Source organism: Oryx dammah, unplaced genomic scaffold (genome assembly GCF_014754425.2).
Source record: "Oryx dammah isolate SB20612 unplaced genomic scaffold, SCBI_Odam_1.1 HiC_scaffold_12, whole genome shotgun sequence".
NCBI classification, from domain to species: domain Eukaryota; kingdom Metazoa; phylum Chordata; class Mammalia; order Artiodactyla; family Bovidae; genus Oryx; species Oryx dammah.
This window is the reverse complement of record NW_024070196.1, coordinates 71,206,884-71,231,766: the sequence shown is the minus strand read 5'-3', so window position 1 is coordinate 71,231,766 and position 24,883 is coordinate 71,206,884. Positions and strand designations below refer to the sequence as shown.

Genomic DNA, 24,883 nt, shown 5'->3' with positions numbered 1-24,883 from the left:
GCCTCCGGGGCCTCTGAGCCAGCAGGAGCCGTGTGTCTTGCCGGCCTGTTGCATGTTCACCAAGCCCCTCCCCGGCACACAGGTGCCCCAGTGGTTTGAGCACAGAAGGACGGTGAGTGGCAGCTGTTAACCCCCCGAGGGTCACGCACGCCAGAGAAGCAGGTAAGACCCTGCCTCCCGGGGTCCTGAGCAGCCACATCACCCACAGGTCCAGACTGTGGACCCTCCGCAGACCCGAGGTTTCTGCACTCAACCTCCAGGCCCTTATGCCTTAGACCGCCTGTCCCAACAGAGAAGCCTGGGAAATGGCAACTTCCACGGGAAAACCAGCAGGGGTTCCTCCACACTCCTGCAGACAGATGACCTTGTCCCAGGCACAGGTTTAACTGAGAAACTTTAATAGGGAAACCTCTGTGACGGGCCGTCGCGGGGCCGGGGGCGGGGCTGCGGCCGCGCCCCCGTCAGTACTCCTCGCCTTCCTCGGCCTCCGCCTCCACCGAGTCCACGCCCACCTCCTCGTAATCCTTCTCCAGCGCAGCCAGGTCTTCGCGGGCCTCCGAGAACTCCCCCTCCTCCATGCCTTCCCCCACGTACCAGTGCACGAAGGCGCGCTTGGCGTACATGAGGTCGAATTTGTGGTCAAGGCGGGCCCAGGCCTCGGCGATGGCCGTGGTGTTGCTGAGCATGCAGACGGCCCGCTGCACCTTGGCCAGGTCTCCCCCCGGGACCACCGTCGGGGGCTGGTAGTTGATGCCCACCTGCCGGAGAAGGAGAGCATGCTCAACTTGGGCTGAGGCCTCGGAAACGGTAGCTTGTTCTTAAAAATGGGGGCCGTGGACCCACTTCAGATGCTGCCCTGTGGGAACGGGTACTCTCTTTGGGGGCAGTATCTGCCAGTTTAATATCCCACATTTTCACTCTTAGAAGAGGACTTAAGCGTTTCAGCCTTCTGCATGACTAAAATGTCTTGCCGCATACACACTTTTATAATGAGAAAACCTAATACAAACGTGGGAAAATTTTCCAGGAAAATGGTGCACCCCTGACAAACGGTTAACACGTGAAGTCACACCCAGACTGACAAGTGAGGATTCAACACCATCAGGGGAGAACTGTCTTCCGTGGGGACGGCAGTGCGACCTCCTGTACCTCCCCACGGACTGGCCTCCCCTCTGGCTCACAGACCGGCCAGGAGGGGAAGCCTGGGCACAGTACCAGGCACCCCACACAGCGCTGCCCAGCTGAGAACGGCTTGGGTGGCAGCCTTGCCTTCCAAAGGTCAACGTAAGGGCACTGAAAGGAAACTTCCTCAAACCAAGAAAAATGGAAGAAAACAAGACTTCCCTGGTGGTCCAGCCGCCCAGATGCTGCGGTTTACTGCAGGGGGCCAGGGGCTGGCATCTGACCCGGGGACTAGGATCCCCCATGCCCTCTGGCATGGCAAAAAAAAAACCCTTTCAGCCCCAACCTATAACCTAACCTCGGAGGCCTGCAAACACCTATGGAAGGTTTAATCTCGTGGATATTTCCAGATTGGTGAAACCTGTTACATACACGCTTTATCCCTGGGAGTCACTTTACACGTGTGAGTCGTAAACCCTCAGCTGGGCCGCGTCAAGGGGTCTTGAAGTGGGGCTGAGGCCAGGTGGGTGCAACAACGTGGGTGTGGTCAGAGGCAAGCTCTGATACTTAAAACGGGAAAACGCTGCTATTTGTCCTCATTCTCCTGCAAAGACCCTGGCGATGGCAACTCCCAGATACTGAAGGGACCCATCAGGGCTCAGACGCAGGATCCGGACCTTATCTAGCGCAGATCGCTTGTGAAAAAGGGCTCGACGAGGAAGAGGGCGCAGGGTTAACAAGCCCAGGCGTGGCCAGGCGCTTAGCCTGGTGGTCGCGGGGATAAAGTGGGACGTTCTGGGACTTGGCTTCAAGTTCGGGATGCTCCTCTCTGGGGAGACGTTCCACCGGGACACTAAACACAGTCGGAGGAGCCGCTTAATTATTAGTGTGGTTTTGTGTGGGAGGCGGCACTCCAGGTCTGGCTTGGAGACACAGCACTGAGCCACCCTTGGCCGTTTCTATCACAGGATGAAGCCACACACTGTGACAAGGTTCTTGGGCGAGCAGCGGGGAAGGGTGAGGACAGGCAGGCCTGCAGTCAGAGGTCTCTGAAAGCTCCCTCCTCCTGTCACTGCCCCTGAAGCCGTTAGGTGCTGAAGGCTGTCTCAGCCTCCGTCTCTGAAGTGTAAGCTATTAGTAACGTTGGCCCGTGAGCCCGTGGCTCTAAGAAGTAAAGGTACATGACGTCTCGATCCAGATCGAGGCATCCGGCACACGGATCACTAACCTTGCCGTCCCTGCAGCCCAGCTGCCCCGGAACGGGGGCCCCTCCGCGGCGGGTGAGCACCCCGCCCCGGGGCCGGCCACGGGCACAAAGCTGCGCACACGCTCCCGCCCAGCCTACCTTGAACCCGGTCGGGCACCAGTCCACAAACTGGATGGTGCGCTTGGTCTTGATGGTGGCGATGGCCGCGTTGACGTCTTTGGGGACCACGTCGCCCCGGTACAGCATGCAGCAGGCCATGTACTTGCCGTGGCGAGGGTCACACTTGACCATCTGGTTGGCCGGCTCGAAGCAGGCGTTGGTGATCTCGGCCACGGACAGCTGCTCGTGGTAGGCCTTCTCGGCCGAGATGACCGGGGCGTACGTGGCCAGGGGGAAGTGGATGCGGGGGTAGGGCACCAGGTTGGTCTGGAACTCGGTCAGGTCCACGTTGAGGGCGCCGTCGAAGCGCAGGGAGGCCGTGATGGAGGACACGATCTGCCCGATGAGCCGGTTGAGGTTGGTGTACGTGGGCCGCTCGATGTCCAGGTTGCGCCGGCAGATGTCGTAGATGGCCTCGTTGTCCACCATGAAGGCGCAGTCCGAGTGCTCCAGGGTCGTGTGCGTGGTCAGGATGGAGTTGTAGGGCTCCACCACGGCCGTGGAGACCTGGGGCGCCGGGTAGATGGCGAACTCCAGCTTGGACTTCTTGCCGTAGTCCACCGAGAGCCGCTCCATGAGCAGCGACGCGAAGCCCGAGCCGGTGCCGCCCCCGAAGCTGTGGAAGATGAGGAAGCCCTGCAGCCCCGTGCACAGGTCCGCCTGCGGGAGGGAGAGGCGTGAGCCGGGCCGCAGGCGCCGCCGAGAGCCCGGGCCGCCCCTCCCGGCCGGGGGCCCCTCACCAGTTTGCGGATGCGGTCCAGGACCAGGTCGACGATCTCCTTGCCGATGGTGTAGTGGCCGCGGGCGTAGTTGTTGGCCGCGTCCTCCTTCCCGGTGATCAGCTGCTCCGGGTGGAAGAGCTGCCGGTAGGTTCCCGTGCGCACCTCGTCTGCGGGGGGGGACAGCGGCCGGGCTTGGGGGACGCCGCGCTCACCCCCGTGGCCGGCTCCGGGACCCGCCCGTCTGCAGGCCCGCGCCGCTCCTCCCAGGCCGGGGCTCGGGTCTCCCAGGAGAGTCTCCGAGGCACACACGCCCCACCTGCCATTTCCGGCTCCGGGAGGGTCCGTCAACCCGGAACGAGCCCCGGCGTGGCCGGTTCCCAAAGGACAGGAGCACCCAGGCGGCTCCGCGTGCGCCTCTCGCCCACACCCGCCGCTCCACCCCGGGCGTCACTGGGACGGCCCTGCCACCCTGGACGGATGCCAGCCTGACTGCCCCGGGCACCCCCTGTGGCCTGGGTCTCCCGGGCTCGGGGGTGACTGTCTGGCGTCTCCTGGGTGGCCGCTCCCCTCGGAAACTACCTCGGGCTTCTGACTGGAGGCACCTGGTGAAGGTTCTGGGCTTCCCTTGCCGAGTGGGAGGGTACCTACCGACCACGGTGGGCTCCAGGTCCACGAACACGGCCCTGGGCACGTGCTTGCCGGCCCCGGTCTCGCTGAAGAACGTGTTGAAGGAGTCGTCGCCGCCGCCGATGGTCTTGTCGCTGGGCATCTGGCCGTCGGGCTGGATGCCGTGCTCCAGGCAGTACAGCTCCCAGCAGGCGTTGCCGATCTGGACGCCCGCCTGCCCCACGTGGATGGAGATGCACTCGCGCTGGAAGCAGAGCAGAGTGAGGCCCGGGGACGCGGCCGCGGTCTCTGCGCGGCTCGCAGGTCTAACGGTATTTGGAAGTGCCTCAGAGTGTCTCAGGCTTTCTCAAGCCTTGTCTTCAAGGAGCCTTATGTGACCCTTTTAACCCTGTGAAAACTGGCTTGCTCCAAAGCACCTGAGCTGATAGCGCCAGAATTAGCCCCAAAGCCTATGTGTTTGCTATCATAGGTAAATTCAGTTACTTTAAAACTTGCAAGCCATATAATGTCAATAACAAACTCCATGTTATGGCTAGTCCCAGTACTTCTCTGAAGAATAGAGCCATTTTGAGCGTATCCTGACCAAAGGATAAGCTGTAATGTAGCTGGGAAAGGAAACGAGGATAGGACCTAAGTCACGGCTCCACCCGCCCCTCTAGGTCTACGCTCTGTTCTCTGTCCAGCTCTGTGTTCCAGGCTGACCTGTGCCCTCTAGCTTCTGGCTGCGTTAGCCCGTGTCAGTCAACAGCAAGAGATGGAGGTTAGAGGAAGGTGTGGCCAGGGTGTTTGCTCCTGGCTCCCTCCCCGCCAGGCTGTCTTGGGTTCCTTTTCAAGGCTCAGACTGTGGGCAATCATTGGCCGTCAGGAACCCACCCACTTGGCTCCTTGTAAGCGCCGCCGCCGCTCAGTCCTTACAGTCTACGATTAAGGGCTCGCAGAAGGGCACGTGCTGGGACACTGTGCTGTCCTTTGGGGGTTTCCGTAAACCCTGCCCCCATCTTTATAAGTGCTATCTTCTAACAGACTGTACTCACAGTACCTATTAAATATTTTGAATAGACCCTCTATTTCCTGCTGGGAATGTAACTCTATATTCCCTAACCGTCTGGCTGATTTTAGACACATCGTCCGAACAAACACATAGAGAAGATCAAGTGAGATCTGAGGAGCGCCACCCACGGGAGATTCTAACTTACAGTCCTAGGAGCTTAGTCCTGTTTCTATCACACAAGCACCATATGTCAGAGATCAACGTGAGTCAGCCGTCCCTGCACCTCATTCCGGAGGGAAGCAATGGGCTCTGCAAAGACCTCCTCCAGTGCCAGAGCGCTCACTCTTCCAGGGGAGACTCTCACAGCGCCCTGGAAGGCTTTTGAAATCCACCCAGCCACACGGTTTTCACACTCTCGGTGTTTGCCTGGAATCCACAACGGCTGTATTTCACAGCACGCCTCTGTTACTCTTGCCTGCCCAGCGCCAGTGTGTTCGGGCTCAGCTCTGTGACCCCATGTCTTCCTTTACAAACTGCGGCCGGGGAGCTCCGTGGTCAGTAGAGGCCATGTCCACGTGACTGACAGTGAAAGGAATCGCTCGGGGAAGTCATTCCTCACCGTCCGCAGAAAGGCAAGCGCACCGCCGGCCTCGCCTGGAGCACTCAAGTGCGGTTAATGACATTCCTGCCCCTGGCTCCACTTCCTCTCCCAAAGCGCCCGCAGACCGAATCCTGTGCCCCCGGTTCTCGGGAGGTGACCTCCTTCCCGAGCACGGCGCCCCCAACCCCTGGAGCCCGGCACTGCCCGCTGTCCGCGCCCCGGGGGCTGGGCCTGGGAGCGCCTGCCTCCTCTGAGCCCTGGGGCCACATGCTAAGGCGCGCCGGCCGCCGAGGCCCTCGGACGTCGACACTCTTGGGAACGACGGCTCTGCCCTCGCAGTTTCTCTTTCTCAGCCTCCGTTCGGGTCGCGCGTGATTCACACCAGAAGCCACACGGGGCTTCTCCAGCGTCCTCGGTCTGAGCCCCGCTACCAGGAGCACGGCCCCCAGGCCTCCTGGCCCGCCCGCCCTCCCGCTCCGTGCATCCGTACCATGCTGAGCTCAACCGCCGCCGCTACACCGACCGCAACCGCTCTCGCCGCCGCCGCCGCGCTCAACTGCCGACGCCAAGCCTCGAGCTCCTTGGACGAGCGCCCCCACGTCGTCGTGTACCCCACGCCGCCGCCGCCGCCGCCGCCGCCTATTGGTGCAGAGCGCTGCGGGGTGGGGCGGAGTCTAGAATCCCGCTTCTGATTGGCTCACATGGGACTCCCTGTTTGTGGTGCGTCCTGATTGGGCATGAGTTTGGCGGGAAGGCTGCGAGCGGTTATTCGGTTTCGTCCAGCGCGTCCCGCTCACGCCCCTCCCGCCCCCCGCGGCAGGCCTGCTCTGATCTACCCGCCCCCACCCGCGGCTCACCGCCCCGGGCCTCCTTGTTAACTGGGGAGGGCGCCGGGCCTTCGTGCAATGACTGGCTTGCTTAGTCGCCGGCCCTACAGGGAAGCGCCGGCGAAGGCGATGGCCCCCACTCCAGCACTCTTGCCTGGAGAATGCCAGGGACGGAGGAGCCTGGTGGGCTGCCGTCTGTGGGGTCGCACAGAGTCGGACACGACTGAAGCGACTTAGCAGCAGCAGCAGCAACGGTTTTCTGAGCTGTAATGCACATACTGGGCAAGTCACCCAGTGAAGTCCGCAGTAAGTGGTCTTTTATGATCAGCTGCTTTCCCTCAGGGCAGGGGTTCAGCCATGTCGCCTGTGCCGTTACTTCAGTCCGCATACCGTACACTTCATCTACTTAAAGTACACGATTCAAATGCTTTCAGTATGTTACTGAAATTGTGCAGCCCTTACCATAATCAATTTTAGACCATTTCCATCATGCCAGATTTCATCCTTTTTTATTGCCAAGCAATACTCCATTGTATAAGTACACTACGTTCTATTTATCCGCTCATCAGCTGGTGGGTATTTGCATTTTGTGGCCGTCACGGATAACGCTGCCATGAGCATGGAAGCTCACGTTTTTGTGTGGACATGTTTTCATTTCTCTAGGAGTACAGATCTGGGACCTGAATGAGCACAACCGAAGACCCTGGTTAACACTGAAGTCTCAGTCACTATGAAGGCCAGCTCTGTAGGACTTCCACCTGGTTGACATGGGGCCTCAGTGCACTCCTGTGTTAAAAGGCACCTTGAAGTTGAAGTCGCCCATGGGAGAGAGAAGAAAGTCACACAACATAGTCACTCAGATGGTGTGAAGACGGCCAGCAGTTCTTTTTTGTACTCCACTCTGCGGGCACCCGTCTTTATGCAAAGCCCTGGAAGAATGACCTTCACTGAACTGGCGAGGTCATCAAACTCTCTGTTCACCTGGATATCCTGAGGAGAAGCCCGTCACCAGGCAGGATGTTATCACTTTCTGAGAAGTTGACCATTTTACACACACAGGTCTCAAAAAGCCTCATAGGGCATCAGTTTGTCCCAAGTTTGAACGATTGAAACTGTAAACACATCTCTGAACAGGCTTTGACTCAAGCCTGGGTTGAAATAAATCAGAGGGAGAATGAGCAGTGATTTGTAACAAGACTCTTCATGATTTGTATTTGGGGATTCTCTCATTTGTGTTTAACCACCTTAGAAAAGAGTGATATTTTCCCTACATTAAAAGACAAAACTGGAACTTCCCTGGTGGTCCAGTGGCTAAGACTCCACACTGCCGATAAAGAATTTTTTAAAGGCAAAATAGAGTGAAATGGTTATCATCTCTTGTGCAGCCCCCCAAGTGAATCTCCAGCACTAGGATCCACTCAGGCACTACCGGCTGGGAGGAGGGGCTGCCTTGCAAGAGCTGAACTTGCAAATCCAAACATCAGTGAGCACTGGCATCTGAGCCACCTGTTCTCTCTCTGCCAATGAAGAACCCAGGCAGGGGTCCGAGGTGAGACCACCATGACACCCCGCACGGGCAGGAGCAGAGGCACAGTGGCCACGTTGGAGCTCGGATATGGCCACACCAAATACCTGAGCCAGGCACTCGCTCCAGTCCACACTTCCTTCTTTCTAAAATGGAGAAAGTCATATCTCGCAGGGCTATTGGGAGGGTCAGAGACAAGGCTTATGAGAAACTCACAGAAAAGTCCAGAAGCTCCAGTGCAGACTGTGGATTAGCCTGGACAGACTTGAGCACACTAGAGCAGCCTTCACTTCGCATGGGATTCCTGGTCACCTGAGAAGCACACAAGCCCCTCAGTGAGGGACGCCGAGCCCAGGGCAGCAGGAGGGATTCCCCATCTTTGTGGATGTGGCTCCGGGCAGCCCCACTATCTCAGCTCAAAAGGCTCCTCCCTGCGACATGATGCCTTTGGTGGTGCTGGAACCAGGAATAGTGGAAGGGAGTGGATACTGGCTGCACACCCACTCTGTATCAGGAATCAGACACACGAGACATGCCCTACCCTTAAAAGCTCACTGTCGCAGGGAGGAGAGGGGAGCAAACAGAACAAGGCAGTGTGGAGAGTGCTCAGAGACTCCTGCACCAACGCTCCATGGAAAGTGGGGGGTGGATGGGACAAAACACCCAAGCTGAGCTTTCCAGGCCAGGTGGGTTGCGTTGGGCATTTCAACAAGAAGAGCCACAGGAGCAAAGCAGGGTTGAGAGGTTGTACCTCATGGCTGGGAAACTGCAAGCAGCTTGGGCTGAGAGTCTTTTCATGCTGTTCATGGGGCTCTCAAGGCAAGAAGACAGGTGGTTTGCCATTCCCTTCTCCAATGGACCACGTCTTGTCAGAACTCTCTACCATGCCCGCCCATCTTGGGTGGCCCTACACGGCATGGCTCATAGTTTCACTGAATTAGACGAGGCTGTGGTCCATGTGATCAGTTTGATTAGTTTTCTGTGATTGTGGTTTTCGGTCTGTCTGCCCTCTGATGGAGAAGGATAAGAGGCTTATGGAAGCTTCCTGATGGGAGAGACTGACTGTGGGGGAAACTCTTTTGTTCTTATGGGTGGGGCCGTGCTCAGTAAATCTTCAATCCAATTTTCTGTTGACGGGCGGGCCTGTGTTCCCTCCTTGTTTGAAGACAGACTGGTTCCAAATTGGGAAAGAAGTACGTCAAGGCTGTATATTGTCACCCTGCTTATTTACCTTATATGCAGAGTATATCATGAGAAATGCTGGACTGGATGAAGCATAAGCTGGAATCAAGACTGCCAGGAGAAATATCAATAACCTCAGATACGCAGATGACACCACTCTTATGGCAGAAAATGAAGAGGAACTGAAGATCCTCTTGATGAAAGTGAAAGAGGAGAGTGGAAAAGGTGGCTTAAAACTCAACATTCAAAAAACGAAGATGATGCCATCTGGTCCCATCACTTCATGGCAAATAGGTGGGGAAACAGTGGAAACAGTGTCAGACTTTATTTTGGGGGGCTCCAAAATCACTGCAGGTGGTGACTGTAGCCATGAAATTAAAAGACGCTTACTCCTTGGAAGGAAAGCTATGACCAACCTAGACAGCATATTAGAAAGCAGAGACATTACTTTTCCAGCAAAGGTCCGTCTAGTCAAAGCTATGGTTTTTCTAGTGGTCATGCATGGATGTGAGAGTTGGACTATAAAGAAAGCTGAGTGCCAAAGAATTGATGCTTTTGAACTGTGGTGTTGGAGAAGACTCTTGAGAGTCCCTTGGACTGCAAGGAGATCCAACCAGTCCATCCTAAAGGAGATCAGTCCTGGGTGTTCATTGGAAGGACTGATGCTGAAGGTGAAACCTCAATACTTTGGCCACCTGATGCAAAGAACTGAGTCATTGGAAAAAAACACGATCCTGGGAAAGATTGAAGGCAGGAGGAGAAGGGGACGACAGAGGATGAGATGGTTGGATGGTATATCACTGACTCGACGGACATGGGTTTGAGCAAGCTCTGGGAGTTGGTGATGGACAGGGAGGCCTGGTGTGCTGCAGTCCATGGGGTCACAAAGAGTCGGACACGACTGAGAGCCTGAACTGGGCCTGAGTGAAGGGCCTCAAGGTGGGGAGGAGCGTGGGGCTGGCGGAGCGCAGAGCCCATGTGCTGCGAATGAGCAGATGACTAAGCTTGGCATTTTCCAGAGAGATTTAAAGCCGGGCCGTTTCCTATTTAGGAGGACGACCTGATGGCCGGCAGGGAGGAGGAGCAGTGGGCAGCCCGTCCCCCTCCCCGGAGGGAAGGTGTGGGACGAGGGGGGTCAGCACTGGGCCCCAGCTGACAGGATGCGAAGGCGCCCCCACCTAGAGGCAGCCCTTGGGGGGACGGCGAGGTCAGGTTTGACTCCCAGAATCCCGTGCGCCTGTTCTCATCTAGGGGACCGTCCGGCAGGTGGCTAGAAATGGAGACTCAGAGCTTAGAGAGAGGTCTGGGTTCTGCTCGGGGGCAAGAGTGAGCCTCGGGCTGGGGAAGTGGGTGCTGCTGGGGGCTCCTGTGCTCCCTGAGGGCCAGGCAGGGCTGAGGTCCCCAGACCTGCTGGCACTGTCCTCGGGGTACATGCAGCTGGCAGAGAGGTCCTGGAGGGCCTGCTCCGGCCTCCCTTCTCTGCCTTCTGCTCTCAGTGGCCAGCTACATCCTCCCCACGGGAGACGGAACACCTGTGTGGCCCCTTGGGTTCCAGCAAGGCCAGGGGGAGGTGAGGGGAAGCCTGGTAGGCCTGGGGGGAGTCCGAAGGAATTTGTGGGCCAGGCCAGAGATGGGTGAGCGGATGATGAGGTTGCAGGAGGAAGCCGGGTGCCCCCTCCCCCGTGTGCCTGCAGGCACCAGCGTGAGATGTGGTGGGGAGGGGGCTGTGTGGACAGGCACAGGCGGTCTGTGCCGGGGCCTCCCCCATCGGGCTGGCACTCACAGCAAGAATCCTCAGTGTCTGGTTGACTCGCAGGCCCAGGCCCAGGCCCAGGGCTCCGGCCACAGAGATACGGTTGTTGCTGCAACAGAAAGGCATGTGCCTTGCAGGCAGCTGTGCAGAGCCACACTGCCCCAGGGCCGCGGCTGGAGCTGCCGGTGCAACCCCCAGGTCCAGCCTCCAAGCACTCCCCGGGGGCCCTGGGCAGCTCAGTGTGTAGGCGCTTCAGTGGAGTCTTCAGTGTTCAGGGTGCAGCAGACATGCCTAAAGGTTTGTTCCCCGCCTGCACCCCCAGTGGAGACCAGCTGCTGCTCCCGCCCGGCGCTCAGCAAGTGCTCCCACGCCTCCTGCACCCTGCCACCAGCTCCCTCCCCACCTCCTGCTCCAGGCCCCCTCACTGCTCTTGGCTACTTTGTCTCCAGGCCAGCCCCACTTCCCTCTATCTTCTCAGAGCCCAGCTGTCCCCCACAGGGAGGGGGAAATGGGTAGGATGGAGCAGGCGCCTGTGCCGACGGCGGACAGCCTGTGACCTGTCTGACCTCCACCTCCTCCCTTCCCTCTGGTTTTCCCAGGAGGCCTGGGACCCTGCCTGGGCTTGGAGGCGCAGCCCAGCCGTGGCAGGGCCCCAGCAGCCGCGTGCTGGACAGGGCACAAACCCCTCCTGAAAGGGAGGAGCCCGCACGTGGAGCGCCCCCGCCCACACCGGCTCTGCGGGAGAGGTTTACAGGTTTGCACCTCCCATCCCCCAGCCAGGCAGTAGGAATTACAAGTCCCCAGGTACAAAGGACGGGCTTCCCTGGTGGCTCAGAGGGTAAAGAATCTGCCTGCAATGCAGGAGACCCAGGTTCAGTCCTGGGAAGATCCCTGGAGGAGGAAACGGCAGCCCACTCCAGCATTCTGGCCTGGAGAATCCCAGGGACAGAGGAGCCTGGCAGGCTACAGTCCATAGGGTCACAAAGAGTCGGACACGACTGAGCGACTAACACTTTCACGTAGCAAGGATGAACTTGAGTGAGAGGGACAGAGCGGCGTGCCCTGGGACTGTGACAGGTTCCAGCCCTGAGGGGGAGCAGGAGGAGGAGCCCCAGTTCCTGGGTGGCAGGGGCCCTGGAGGTGGGGACGGGAGCCCCCTGCTCTCACCTCATATAGAGCTCCTCCAGCACGTTGTTGGTCTTGAGCGCCTCCCCCACCGCGGAGGCTCCAGAATCCCCACAGCCATTGTATGAGATGTCCAGGACCCTCAGGAAGATGTTTGCCTGGGACACAAAGGAGCAACCTCACAGGACCACATGTGTCGCTGGAGGAAGCCAGGCCCCAGCCTCTGAGCCCAGGAGAGCTGAGGAGCAGAGTGTGGACCGGAAGCAGAAGACCACAGAGGTTGCAGGGGAGAGCCCTGGGCTTGGGCAGTGGTGGCCGGTAGAGGGTGGGCATGGACATGAGTGAACCTCAGAGTGAGCGGTCTGCCCTGGGGCCACAGGGCCCAGAGACACAGTGAGGGGGAGCCCTCTCGGGCAGGGACCCCAAGGCACAGAGCATCCCAGGGCTCAAGGAGGACACCAGTGAAGGACTGTTGGGTGAAATGTGCCTGGAGGACTGTGATGGGGAGAAGTGGGGAGCCCGTGGGTGCCCAGCTTGTGGGGCGGGACCCCGGTCAGCCTCGACACTGCACGTCGTGGAGGGCAAGGCCACGCTGCCGTTCCCCAAGGAGGATCCGGCAGAGGCAGCTGCCCCCAGGGGCACCACGGGGCCCTGTGCCCCCCATTCCCCAGGTGTTGGGACCAGGGAGCAGGCAGAGCATGTGAGAGGGTGTGCAGGGGGCCCGGGGCCCAGGGCCGTCATCTCAGGCAAGCATCTGCCCAGCGGTGAGTGTGCGTCACTGGACCACACGGTGCCCCCCCGCCACCCGAGCGTCCGTGGCGCCTCTGGAGGCGTGCGTCTCCAGCTGTGGACCTCTTCCTCAGCACCCTGAGAGTCGGTGCAGGGAAACCAAACTGTCGTCATTAAATAGAGCCAGGGAAACTGAGGTCACCTGGAGAAGCATCCTCTGAGCTCTGCTGAAAAGAGCCAAGCCTCCTTCCTTCCTTTTTTTTCCTTTTTTTGACTGTACCATGAGGCATGTGGGATCTCAGTTCCCCAACCAGGGATTGAACCTGTGCCCCGGAAGGGACAGCACACAGTCTTAGCGACTGGGCTGCCAGGGAAGTCCCTGAGGCTCATTTCTGAAGAGCTGCAAGAGATGGGGGCCTGGTGCCTGGGAGACCCACCCCAGAAGGAGGCCAGAGGGGCTTGCTAGGCAGGGCCTCGTACCTCCAGTCCTCTGGCAAAGGCTACGGCTCCGAGGCCTCGCAGGTGATTCCAGCTCACGTTGAGCTCCATGAGTCCTGTGTTTTCTGCCAGGGCTGGTCCAAGCGTCTCCCCTTCAGAAACACCACGACAGACTTTCTTATTCATTCTGATCATTCCTTCAAGAACCGATAGTGATACCCACTGTGGGCCTCATCCAACCCCTCATGGGCCTGCCCTGCCCTCAAGGCATTTCTGGGGTGTGAGCTATCCAACCACAAACAGGGAGGCTTGGGGACAGAGTCGGGGCTAACCCTGCCTTGGAGCGGGGGTCAGGAAAGCAGAGAGAGCCTTGAAGATGAAGGGATACCCCTTGCGCCCGTGGAGACCCATGTGGTGGGGAGAAGGGGGGACGGAGCCCGGGGTTCGTGGAAACGCACACAGGCCTGGTGCGGGGCCCCCCAGGTGAGGCTGTGAGGGGACGTAGGAATGATGGTGGGTGGGGGCGGGCACCTGAGGTCAGGGGACCCGCTGGGTGCCTTGTGCCGCCGTCTACGCAGGAGGTGACAAGGTCAGCGCGGCTGTAGCAGAGAGGAGGCAGTGGTGCAGAAGAGGAGGGGACTTCCCTGGTGGTGCGGTGGCTAAGACTCCCGGGCTCCCAAGGCAGGGGGCCCAGGTCGGATCCCTGGTCAGGGAGCTAGGTCGCCCATGCTGCAGCTGAAGAGCCTGCCTGCCACAGCTGTGAGCTACTGCAGCCAAATACGTAGGTAGTGAAGTGAAAGTCGCTCAGTCACGTCCGACTCTCTGCAACCCCATGGACGGCAGCCCACCAGGCTCCTCTGCCCACGGGATTCTCCAGGCAAGAGTACTGGAGTGGGTTGCCATGCCCTTCTCCAAATAAATAAGTAAATGGTAAAAAGAGGGGGGCGGGGATGAAAGGAAAGAGCAGGGCTGGGTGGGTAAAAAACCCGAGACCTATTTCACATGTAAGATGGGCAGAACCCCTGCCCACCCTCTCTGCCGAGTCCGGGCTCAGTGGGTCTGACCTGCTCCTGGTTCTCAGCTCCGGCGGCCCCTGCTCCCCTCCATCCCCGTGTGCAACTGCTGACGCCCTTCTTTACCTGGGGAACAGCGCCTCATTCCCGCCCAGGAAGCCTTGCTTACTCAGCCAGGCCGGGCCGGGCCACCTCGGACCCCCTGTCTGCTCGTGTCCATCCTTCCGGGCTCTGAGCGTTAGGCCGCCCTGCCTGGCCCCTCTCCATAGTGCCGCACCCAGCACAGAGCAGAAGGCTAGGCGCCCGGGTCCGCAGACATGGCAGCACCTTGGAGAGCTCCCTGCGAGGCCGCGAGGACTCCTGGCGCCTCCCTGAGATCCAGATCCCCCACCCCGCGTCCAGCACCAGGTCTGACAGTCACAGGGTCTCAGACACGTCCAGGGCTGGGAGGGGCAGGCGGCAGTGGCGAGCTGAGTTCTTGGTTGGATGCCTAGTGGTCATCAGGGCCCACAGGCAGTGCTGGGCAGAGACATGTCTGGGGAGTGGACTGAGAGTCCAGGGTGGGGTGGGGGTGCAGGGACAGGAGCGGGGCACGGATGCTCGGAGTGGTCCTGCCTACCCCCACCCCCCTGCCCCAGGAGGATGGTCAGGAGCGCCGCTGCGGTGACCCAGGCCGGCGGCCGGATGGCACCTGCTTGGTCATTCAGCTGGTTGTAGCTCAGGTCCAGGGATTTCAGGCCTGTGTGGGCCAGCAGGAGCTCAGCCAGGCACTGGGCTGCCTGCTCTTCCAGGCCGTTCCCTGCTAGCTGCACCCTCTGCAGAGCCGGGCTCACGGCCAGGGCGGCACAGACGGCCCGGGCTCCCTCCGCTCCCAGGTGGTTCTCCGACAGGTCCACATCTGGGGGCAGCACCACTCCTCAGGGGCGGGCTCCAGAGCCAGGCCCTGCCCGTTCCGTCCCCCACAGCTGTGCAGCCTGTCCCAGCACGGGGGACTTAGTGGCCGGACTGTCCCGGGGTGGGTGGTGAGTCTGCCCCCATCGGCTGGGTCCCCTGCAGCCCCAGGCAGCTCCCCAGAGCCCCGTCCCCAGGCCACGTGTCCACAAGCTTTGTCCGGGGGCTAACGCCGCCTACCCTGCGGGGCTGTAATGTAGACGCACCCAGCCCCTCGGTGGGTGGCTCACGCCTGGCAGCCATGTGGCCCGCCCGCGGAAGCCCCACTGCCACGTTTCCGGGGACTGGCAGTGACGCCCAGGTGGCCACGCATGGAGGGCTTACGTGAGCAGACGCTCTGCTGAGTGTATGTCCCCAGGCTTCCAAGGGCTGAGTGTTGAAAACTGAGGCTCAGCAAGGCCGGCTCCTTGCCCAGGGTCTCCCTGCCCTTCCATGGCAGAGGCAGCGTCTGGATCAGCCCCTCTCCTCTCGCCCTGCCCGGCCCCTGCCCATCTGCCCCCTGCCTCTCTGCATCCAGGCACTGGGAGGCCACCTTATACCAGGGGTGCTGGCCGGCCGAAGACAGTGGAAGAGGCCCCACAACTCTGGGTGCCCCACAGAGGGCCTGGCCCCGCCCCACCCTCCCTGTGATGAAGCCCCACCCCCAAGCGGCAGCAGCAGCAGCTAGGAGCGGGGTGAGAAGGCCCTGTGTGGGGTACCCCAGCCCCACCCCAGGCTCAGAACCTACCACAGATGCTGCGGTTTCTGCTCAGAGCGCCGGCCAGGGCCTCTGCACCGGCCCCACAGAGCCCGTTGTCCCGAAGGTCCAGCCGCTTTATGTAGCGATTGGAGGTCAGTGCACGGGCCAGAGCCCGGGCCCCCTGGGACAGAGAGGGACCTGAGGGGCCTGGTCCTTCCCGGGGCTGCAGACACGGCGGGGCACTCCCTGGGCTCTGCTTGCGGGGCTCAGCCCACTCGGTTCATTCCCATAGGCCCAGGGATGCCAGCTTCTCCCTCTCGGTCTCTCCAGGAGCTTGACCCAACAAATCAGGGGTGCCCTGCAGGCCCCGAAGTCCTTGTACTGAACTCTGTCGTAGCCCCGATCCCACCTGCTGCTCAGTGTGGGGGCTGGGACATGCCTGGGACCCCGAGCAGGGCTGGGGGAGTGTGGGGGGGTGGGCTCAGGAAGGGACCCCTCCCCAGGCTGCTGCCTCCCAGGTCCTCGTCCTCCAAGCCTGCCCAAAGGTCCCTCCTGGGGTACCTGGGGCCCCAGGCCTCGGTGCCGCAGGCTGAGCTCTGGGGCGCTCCCTTGGCGCAGAAAGCAGGAGGCGGGCACGACGCTGTGGGCCCGGCAGGACCTCAGGTAGAGGGTGTCCTTGCCCAGCTCGCCAGGCTCGCGGGCGCCTGCTGGGAGACGGGGTTCACGTGGCTCCCTCCCGGCCAGCCCCACTGCCCAGCCTGTTCTCCCCTCTGGAGACGTTTCCTCCTGTGCTGGGGGGATCACGGCCCCACGTGCAGTCCCGACGCTGGTGTAGCTGGTCCTGGGCCTCCCCGCCCCGCCCACCCCCGGGACCCTGCACTTCGTACTGTCTCTTCCACCGGATTGCAGACCACAGGGCCGTGGGGACCTCTTATGGGGGAGGAAACTGAAGCAATTCTAAGTTCCCTACTTCCATTCCTTTAGTTTTTTTCTGGTGGCCGGGGTGAGACAGCCCTTCTTACACTGTTTGGGGGGGAGGGGGTTGCCTCTTAACCTCATTCTGGAAGCCTGTTCTAAGGCTGGGACTGATGCCGCCAGAGCATGGTGGGGAAAGCCTGGGCGAGAGCCGCCCCCAGCCCCACGGAGGGGTGCGCTCCTGCCGGACGGGGTCCCCTGCCTACACGGCCCCAGCCTGCCCCCCACCCCCTGCCAGTAGGCACCTTCTGTCTCCTGGTCGGAGTCCGAATCCGCGTCCGAACACTTCTTGGCCTCCGGGACCCCAGCAGGACGCCCAGAGGCCGCCGCTGCCGCTTCCTCCTGGCCTTCCTTCTCCCCAGGCTCCTGGAGGGGACCCCTCATGGTTACGCCCACTCTGCAATCGCGGCCACAGAGCGGGGATGCGAGGGACTTGCCGCGGAGCGCGGCCCGGGGATGGGGGCGGGCCCTCCAGCGCATTGGCCAATCTGATGGGGCGCTTGTCCGCTGCAGCCAATAGGGACGCCCCCCGGCAGCAGTTGCCCAGGTGACCCCAAGTTGTTGGTTGCTGCGGACGCCGCCAAGAGCGCGCGCTGCCCTGGGCCCCCTCGCAGCCAGGACTGATCAGCGCGCGGCGGGCTTGCCTCCTCTTCGGGAGCCTGGGAAAGGGGCAGCTTCTCGGGGGCGCCGCACAGGGGGCTGGGGGACCCGGCAGGGCTCGGCTGACTGCTTTCTGCCGCCAGGATCCCACTCCCACCCTGTGGGTCCAGCACTCACTCACCCGCTAGCAGTTCCCTGAGCTTCCCCCTCCTCCGAGGACTGCCCTCCGCAGCGCTGCTTGTCGAGCTTCAGGTCTGCACAGGACAGCTCCCTTCCCGGGGCTTTCCTTGATGTCTGGGCTCCAGCTGGCCCAGGCCGCCCTCTCACAGTGCCCGTCCCACCGGTCATCTCTCGAAGGTGACGGGTGAGAGGGCACGGGCCGGAGACTGCTCCTCCCTTAGTGCCCACGGCCCAGCTGGCGGAGTCTGCGGTGGATGGGAGGCCCTGAGCAGCGGGGAGGCTGAGCCTGAGCCCAAGGGCTGGGAGGTGGAGGCTGAGTCCTGCCTGAGTGTCCCTTTAATAGCTGCTGGCTTGGCCCCGCTTGGCGCCTGCTTCAGCTCCTGTTCAGCTGTGGCTGCAGCTGCTGTGCTGACTCACGCAGCCTGGCCGCCAGCAGGAGCTGGGAACATGGGCTCCCCCGGCGCCGGGGTGGGCTGGGGGCTTCTGGATTACAAAACGGAGAAGTATGTGATGACCCGGAACTGGCGGGTGGGCGCCCTGCAGAGGCTGCTGCAGTTGGGGGTCGTGGTCTACGTGGTGGGGTAAGAGAACAGCTTCCTGGTGTGCTGGCCGGAGGGGTCACGGCTGTGCCGAGGGGCGAGAGGCTGAGTCTTCAGGGTCTGGGCTGGTGGTCAGAGTGCAGGGCAGGAGGTGGGGAGAAGGAAGGCTCTCCGTCTGTCTAGAGGCTGGGGGAGTGTCAGAGCAGGTCCTGTGCTCAGGTGTCTCCCTGCATCCTTCCCTGGGCCTTCTTCCCAGCCCCGTGCTAGACTCCGGCGCCCAGCAGGATGGGGCCCTTCCCCGCACCGGGGGCCCTTGGCCAGGCAGGAGGTGGTCCCTGACACTCGCGAGAGCTGGAGCACTAAGGACCCCGGTAGAGACCACCCGTTCAAGCTGGGTCGGGGGCGTCTTTGAGGAAGAAGCGGATCTAGATAGGGCAGGGGAGGCTGTTGGCTGGTGAAGGAGGTGATGGCGGGCGTCCCCAAGCTCACAGGTGCCCAGCAAGGGCCCTGGCCCTCTGACCCATGGCCGGAGCTCCGGCCTGGGCAAGGGGTTTGGTGCGGGAGACCAGGTGGAGAGAAGGCAGGGCCCCTGAGCCCTGGGCTGAGAGTCAGGAGGGTGTGGAGGAGAGGAGGCCCAGGGACGCACCACACTGCCTGTCGGTCGCCCCTAGGTGGGCCCTCCTCACCAAAAAAGGCTACCAGGAGCAGGACCTGGACCCCCAGGTCTCTGTCATCACCAAGCTCAAGGGGGTCTCCGTGACCCGGATCGAGGAGCTGGGGAACCGGCTGTGGGACGTGGCTGACTTCGTGAAGCCGCCACAGGTGGGTGACCCGGCGCTGCTGCTGGGCGCTGGCCCCTCTGTGAACGTGTGCAGAGGGGAGGGGAGCCAGCTCTGGCCCAGGGCCATGCTCGGGGCGGGGCCTCGCAGAGCCGTGGCCTTCCCGTGGAGGAGGAGACGGTCAGGAAGCCAGGCCGGGGGGGACGCGTTCAGCAAGCCTGCATCCGGGGCTGGTAGAGACGGCGTGGTGGGCGTGGCCGAATGCCGCCTGCGCGCGCTCGGAGGCTCCGTCGTGTCCCGCTCTGGGCGACCCCGTGGACCGTAGCCCACTGGGCTCCTCTGCCCACGCGATTCTCTAGGCAAGAACACTGCAGTGGGTTGCCGTTTCCTCTTCCAGGGGATCGTCCCGACCCAGGGATCAAATCCTCGTCTCTTATATCTCCTCCACTGGCAGACGGGCTCTTTAGTGCCACCCGGGAAGCCCTCAGGGGAATGCCCCTCAGCCAGAAAAAGAATGAAATAATGCCACCTGCAGCTACACGGAGGGACGCAGATATGATCAGACAAAGACACGCGATATCACTTACATGTGGAATCGAGAGTGTCACACAAATCCACGTATCTACGACACAGACTCACAGCTGTAGACCCCAGACTCGTGGCTGCCAGGCTGGGGGGCGCTGGTGAGGGAGGGAGGGAAGGGGCGAGTTCGGGATCAGTAGATGTGAACTGTTACAGAATGGGTAAGCAATAAGGTTCTGCCCCGTAGCACAGAAAACTGTATTCAGCACCCGCTACTTAACCACAACGGAGGGGCCTCCCTGGTGGCCTGGGGGTTAAGACTCCGCCTTCCCGAAGCTGGGGCCCAGGTGTCATCCCTGGTTGGAGAACTAGGTCCTGCCGGCCGCGACTGTGGATTCCCAGACCGCGGTGAAGATCCCCTGGGCTGCAAGTTAAAGAGTAATTAAAAGAACATAGTGGAAAAGAAAAAAAAAAAAGTCTGCATCTGGAAAGGGGAGGAGTGTCTCGGAGCTCAACGCGTGCGCTGGAGGGTGGGCTGGGAGGGCCGAGGGGGCACGCCTCCCCTGCCGTCTCCCACACCGTCTCCTGCCCCGCCCCCCCCCCGCCCCCGTGACCCAGATCGTCCACTGCCTCAGTCTCCTCCCCTGTCCTGCTGACGCCCAGATTCTAACCCTGGTGACCCCCACCCTGAGCACAGCTGCCTCCTGGGGGCAGGCCCACCTCATCCGACGGGAAATCACCTCCTGCCCCCCGCATGGCCTCTCGTCTTCCAGTGACGACCCCCAGTGTCCACGTCAGGCCCACTGGACACCTCGCTGCCCCTGCCTCTGGTTCATTCCATTTCCTAACAGCTCTCACGGCCGCCCTCGTCATCCCTGGGTCGGGCTGACGGAGGCCTTCCGCTGGGCCCCCATGTAGCAGCCGGGCTGGCCCTCCCAGCCCCCGCTTGCCACCCTCAGAAGTCTCCTTCTCGTGGGGGTCCACCAAGCCCCTCTAACTTCCCTTTATTAGTTAATCTTGCCGTGTCGGGCCTCAGTCGTGTCCTGTGGGAACTTTCGCTGTGGTGCACGGACCCTCTCTAGTGGGCAGCGTGTGAGCTCAGCTGCTCTGCTGCGTGTGGGAATCTTTCTTAGTTCCTGGACCAGGGATCAAACCGATCAAACCTGAGTCCCCTGCACTGCAAGGCAGATTCTTCTCCACTGGACCAGCAGGGACGTCCCCACCGAGCCCCTCTAGATCCTGACCACCGCCACCCCTGATACCTCTTCCTGGGTGTGCATACCCCAGGAAGCCTGCTGAGCTTGCGTGTGCAACATGCAGGCGCCAGGCATCATTGATCCGAGAGCTCCCCTCTGGCCCCCTGGCGCCTGGGCCTGTCTTCAGTGAGGGCTCCACCTCGCCTCTAGCCTGGAACTGCAGTGTCTGGAATCAGGGGGCTCTTGGAGAATCCTGGCTGAGTGACTGAGTGCGGGAGATGGACATGGGCTCAGGAAGGGTCGCAAGCCCCGCTGAGCTCCTGTCTCTGACCCTTGCCACTCTGGAGGGGCGTTTTCCTGGGGCTCAGGGCTGGTGACTTGATGGAGCCAGGGCCCCGCCCCACACGGGCCAAGCTGCCAGCTGCTGGCCTCTCCTGGTGGGGGTGCGGGGAGCAGAGACCCACCCTGACACTTCTCTTTCAGGGCGAGAACGTGTTCTTCTTGGTGACCAACTTCCTTGTGACACCAGAACAAGTCCAGGGCAGGTGCCCAGAGGTAAGACTGCCCGAGGGCTTCCCATGGGTCCCTAGTTCCAGAGTCTGTCCCCTAAGTGTCTGGGCCCTTCCACATCCTGGTCCTGCCTCTGGGCACTCTGGAGGTTGTCCAGGTAACACCCAGAACAAGGCACAGAACTCAGGTGGACTCCGATAGCCAGAGGCAAGCTGGAAGATCACCTCCCTATTCTAGACACAGCTTCTATTAATGTGTTCCGGGAGCAGCTTCCGTTTTTGTCTGCAAACAGCACACTGCTGCCCAGGCCGAGCTCAAGGCCGCTCACGATCTCTGTGTACTTTCCCCTGCAGCTGTGGGCCCTGCCATCCAGAAAATCTCACCGTCCCTAGAAACCGCGCCTTTCCTCCTCACCTGAGGGCGTCCCAGGGTAGACCCCTGTCACAGAGCCCACTGACCCTTCTCTCCAGCTGTGGATTTTTTATCCGATTTTTTTCAAATTGTGATAACATACATGTAACATCAAAATTACCATCTTGGGAGGGGGGTTCAGGATGGGGAACATGTGTACACCGTGGCAGATTCATGCTGATGTATGGCAAAACCAATACAATATTGTAAAGTAATTAGCCTCCAATTAAAATAAATAAATTTATATTAAAAAAATAAAACAGCTCAAAACAAAATTACCACCTTAACCATTTTTAAGGGTTCAGTTTCCAGGCTGTGGGTTTTGCTTAAAGAGTCCTGACCCAGGACACCGCCTTGGAAGCTTACCTCTGTGATGACCTTTTTCATCAAGGCTAACATGTAATCACTCACTGGCTGGAGAGAAAGGGTGCAGTCAGCTGCCCCTGAGTCCTGTTCGGTGGCCCCACCGCTGTTGCTGGGGCGTCCCGTGGGCCCGGTGGGCCCCAGCTTCCCTCGGCAAACATATGATGTCCTTCCCTTTGCAAACTCTCGCGGACGTCTAGTCTTGGTTCAGTGTGTGGACAGTCCTGAAGTGTTGCTGGGGCTGTGGTTCTGTCTTTTTTGGAATCCACGGGATTCCTCTTTGCTCCATGTCCCAGCTTCTGGCTCTTCCCATGAAACAGCGGGGGCCGTGCCGTAACGCGTCAGATCTGACCGGCCACCTTCCTCAGAGCCGCTCCTTTGGGGGTCCTGGTGGGCCGGCCCTCCCAGCAGTGCAACAGCCTTCAGAAACCCGCAGAGCCTCCCCCGGGGGCTGCAGAACCCCACCCGCACACGCCAAGGCTCTGGGGCAGACGGCCCAGCCACCAAGGCAGGTCCTGGGGTGGCGCAGAGGCTGCAGCTGGGAGTCCCCGGGGGCTCGGGCAGGGCTTCCTCTGGACCCCAGGCTCAATGAGGGTCTTCAGGCTGTGCAGGCAGAGGGGGCTGCGTGGGTAAAGGGCCCCCGTGTGGGGTGAGGCATCTCAGGAGTCACCTGCTGCTCAGTGGGGCTGGAGCCTCCATTTGGACTGGATTGGGGGGTATCCCAAGAGCTCTGTGGAGAAGCTGGTTTTGATCACAGGAGCACGGCGATGCAGGGGGCTCAGAGGAGGGGCGTTCCATCTCCCGTGCCTCGAGAGGGGCCATTCGGGAAGCCGGATGGAGGAGGACAGGGCCTGGGGGGTGCCCACGGTGGCCCAGCCAGGCGGAGAGGAGGGACAGACGTGGGACACAGGTGGGGACCTCGAGGCCGGGCAGGTGGCCGCACACTGTCCTCCGACCACCAGTGCTCCCCACGCTGCCCTGAGCTGGGTGCCCTGGGCAACGGTGTCCAGCATCAGCCAGGACAGAACCGCAAACCTGCATCTGTGAGACTGTGCCTCCCTCTGGGGCCTGGAGCCCCGGAAAGCTCACCCCCTTCCCCTGCTGGCTGACCCCCGAAACTTGGTCCCCGCGTGCAGGCAGCCACGGCCCCGTCTCACAGGAGAACAGGCAGGGATGCGGAGAGCCTGTGTGCTCCCAGGCCCTCCCACGGGTCTCGCCCTCAGTCACTGCCCAGAGCCCCACCTGGCACGCCCTCACCCTCCCCGCCACGCGTCACCTCCCCCGTTTCGTCCTCTGAACTGGACCAGAGCCGCTGGGCCTGGCCACATCATTCCGGCCCCCCAGGAGGAGCGGGTCAGGAGTCTTGCTCAGCCTTGGAACTCTGCCTGCACCCATCTCCCGCTGGGGCTGCTACCTCCGTGATTATCTGCAGCGTCCAGCTCTCGGGTGTCCCCATACTCAGAGATTCCCAAGGGGCTGAGGCAGGAAGGGGCGTGTCCCCCTGCCCTGCGGGGCAGGGTCCCCGAGGGAGGCCCCTCCAGGCCCTTGGCGGTCTGCTCTCCGCCCCCAGCACCCGTCCATCCCGCTGGCTAACTGCTGGGCCGACCAGGACTGTCCCGAGGGGGAGACGGGCACGCACAGCCATGGTAAGTGGGCCCACCTTGCAGGGCCTCCCCAGGCTGGGGCCTCCGGCCCAGGGGACCCTGGGGGGTCTGCATCTCTCCTTCCTGTCAGCCTCCCTCCCCCGACCCCTGCCCAGGCCCCATGGAGGTTCAAGGGCCTAGGGTTTGTCCCGTGTTTTCAAGGCATAAAGACAGGCCAGTGTGTGGTGTTCAATGCGACCCACAGGACCTGCGAGATCCGGGGCTGGTGTCCAGTGGAGAGTGGTGCTGCGCCCGTGTAAGCCCCCCAGGCCCCACGCCCGCCCCCCAACCACGGAGCCTGCCTCTCACATCCCCCCTCTACCCTGCAGCAAGCCCCTGCTTCTCCAGGCTGAGAACTTCACCCTGTTCATCAAAAACACCGTCACCTTCAGCAAGTTTAACTTCTCCAAGTAAGCAGGGGGTTGGAGGTGGGGGGGCGGCAGGCCGAAGACCCTCCTGCCCCCTGCCTGGTCTGACCCCCTCCTGCCCCTCAGGTCCAACGCCCTGGACACCCAGGACCCCACCTACTTCAAGCTCTGCCGTTATGACCCCCACTCCAGCCCCACCTGCCCCGTGTTCCGCATTGGGGACCTCGTGGGTGCAGCTGGAGGGGTCTTTGAGGATCTGGCGCTGCTGGTGGGTCCCCGGTGGGGTGGGCGGGGCTCCTGGCGGCCGAGGAGGCCCCGAGAGCCGCTGGGCCAGTGCGCGCTATATGCAGGGCGGGGCCGTGGGTGTCCACATCCGCTGGGACTGCGACCTGGACAGCAGGGGCACTGACTGCCAGCCCCAGTACTCCTTCCAGCTGCAGGAGCGGAGCTACAACTTCAGGTGCGGCCCCACAGCCCCCGCCCCGGCCGGCACCCAGGGCCCCGCAGGCCCACTGTTGGAGGGCGGGGGCGCTGGGGCCCCCAGCACAGGCTCCATCCAGCCTCCACTCTGCACCCCCTCTCCAGTCCTGCCTCTGGCATTCCCTCCAACACACAGGGGCCTTCTTATTTTACTTTTTCCTTTAGGTTTTATTTTTAAAAGTTCCAAAGCCTATAGAAGAGTTCAAAGATTAGTACCTTGAACACCCATGTCACCTTTGAGAAAAAGAATCTAATGGCTTGAGTTTCCTGAACTGTGTCAATAATAGTCCAAAATCTTTTTATTTTCGAATCCAAGGTGTGGCCAAGGAGCTTGCACTGCCCTTATTGTCCTGTCTGAGTCTCTCAAGCAGAACCCCCTGGGATCCTGTCCTGCCACCTCATGTCACCTCATCACGTGTGTACACACACATGCGCACACGTGCACACACGAGCACATGCTCACACGCGAGTACACGCATGCACACATGTACATGCTTGTGCATAGAGCACACATGAGCACACGTGTACATGCTCACACACAGAGCACACACAAACACACACATGTACATGCTCACACGCATGTGCACACACGAACACATGCTCACACACGAGCACACGTGCACACACATGTACATGCTCACACGTGAGCACACACGTGTACATGCT

The 24,883-nt window shown here is 61.2% G+C and overlaps 3 protein-coding genes across 6 annotated transcripts in view; 1 reads left to right on the top strand and 2 right to left on the bottom strand.

Annotated features, from left to right (window-relative positions):
- Positions 1-386: 386 nt before the first annotated feature.
- On the bottom strand, positions 387-6,482 carry LOC120871340 (tubulin alpha-3 chain-like). The gene is made up of 4 exons (XM_040251235.1): positions 3,859-6,482; positions 3,229-3,377; positions 2,468-3,148; positions 387-758 (listed from the first exon to the last, which is right to left on the bottom strand). Exons 1-4 carry the CDS (start codon positions 3,977-3,979, stop codon positions 462-464), a joined length of 1,248 nt encoding a protein of 415 aa, XP_040107169.1. The 5' UTR covers positions 3,980-6,482; the 3' UTR covers positions 387-461.
- A 268-nt stretch (positions 6,483-6,750) lies between these two features.
- On the bottom strand, positions 6,751-17,060 carry LRRC74B (leucine rich repeat containing 74B). The gene is made up of 9 exons (XM_040251238.1): positions 16,872-17,060; positions 16,213-16,355; positions 15,700-15,832; positions 14,713-14,919; positions 13,051-13,160; positions 11,884-11,999; positions 10,747-10,825; positions 7,998-8,093; positions 6,751-7,246 (listed from the first exon to the last, which is right to left on the bottom strand). Exons 1-9 carry the CDS (start codon positions 17,008-17,010, stop codon positions 7,109-7,111), a joined length of 1,161 nt encoding a protein of 386 aa, XP_040107172.1. The 5' UTR covers positions 17,011-17,060; the 3' UTR covers positions 6,751-7,108.
- A 104-nt stretch (positions 17,061-17,164) lies between these two features.
- Positions 17,165-24,883, top strand: part of P2RX6 (purinergic receptor P2X 6) — a 10,047-nt gene continuing 2,328 nt past the window's right edge. The window contains exons 1-8 of one of the 4 annotated variants that reach the window (XM_040251233.1): positions 17,165-17,987; positions 18,617-18,767; positions 20,926-20,997; positions 23,297-23,372; positions 23,532-23,625; positions 23,699-23,779; positions 23,864-24,005; positions 24,172-24,197. In XM_040251233.1, coding sequence (XP_040107167.1) covers positions 17,854-17,987; positions 18,617-18,767; positions 20,926-20,997; positions 23,297-23,372; positions 23,532-23,625; positions 23,699-23,779; positions 23,864-24,005; positions 24,172-24,197 — 776 coding nt within the window. In that variant the 5' untranslated portion in view covers positions 17,165-17,853. Of the gene's footprint in view, positions 17,988-18,616; positions 18,768-20,925; positions 20,998-23,296; positions 23,373-23,531; positions 23,626-23,698; positions 23,780-23,863; positions 24,006-24,087; positions 24,198-24,883 lie in introns of all 4 variants that reach the window. The other 3 variants (XM_040251231.1, XM_040251234.1, XM_040251232.1) reach the window with 3 other exon arrangements.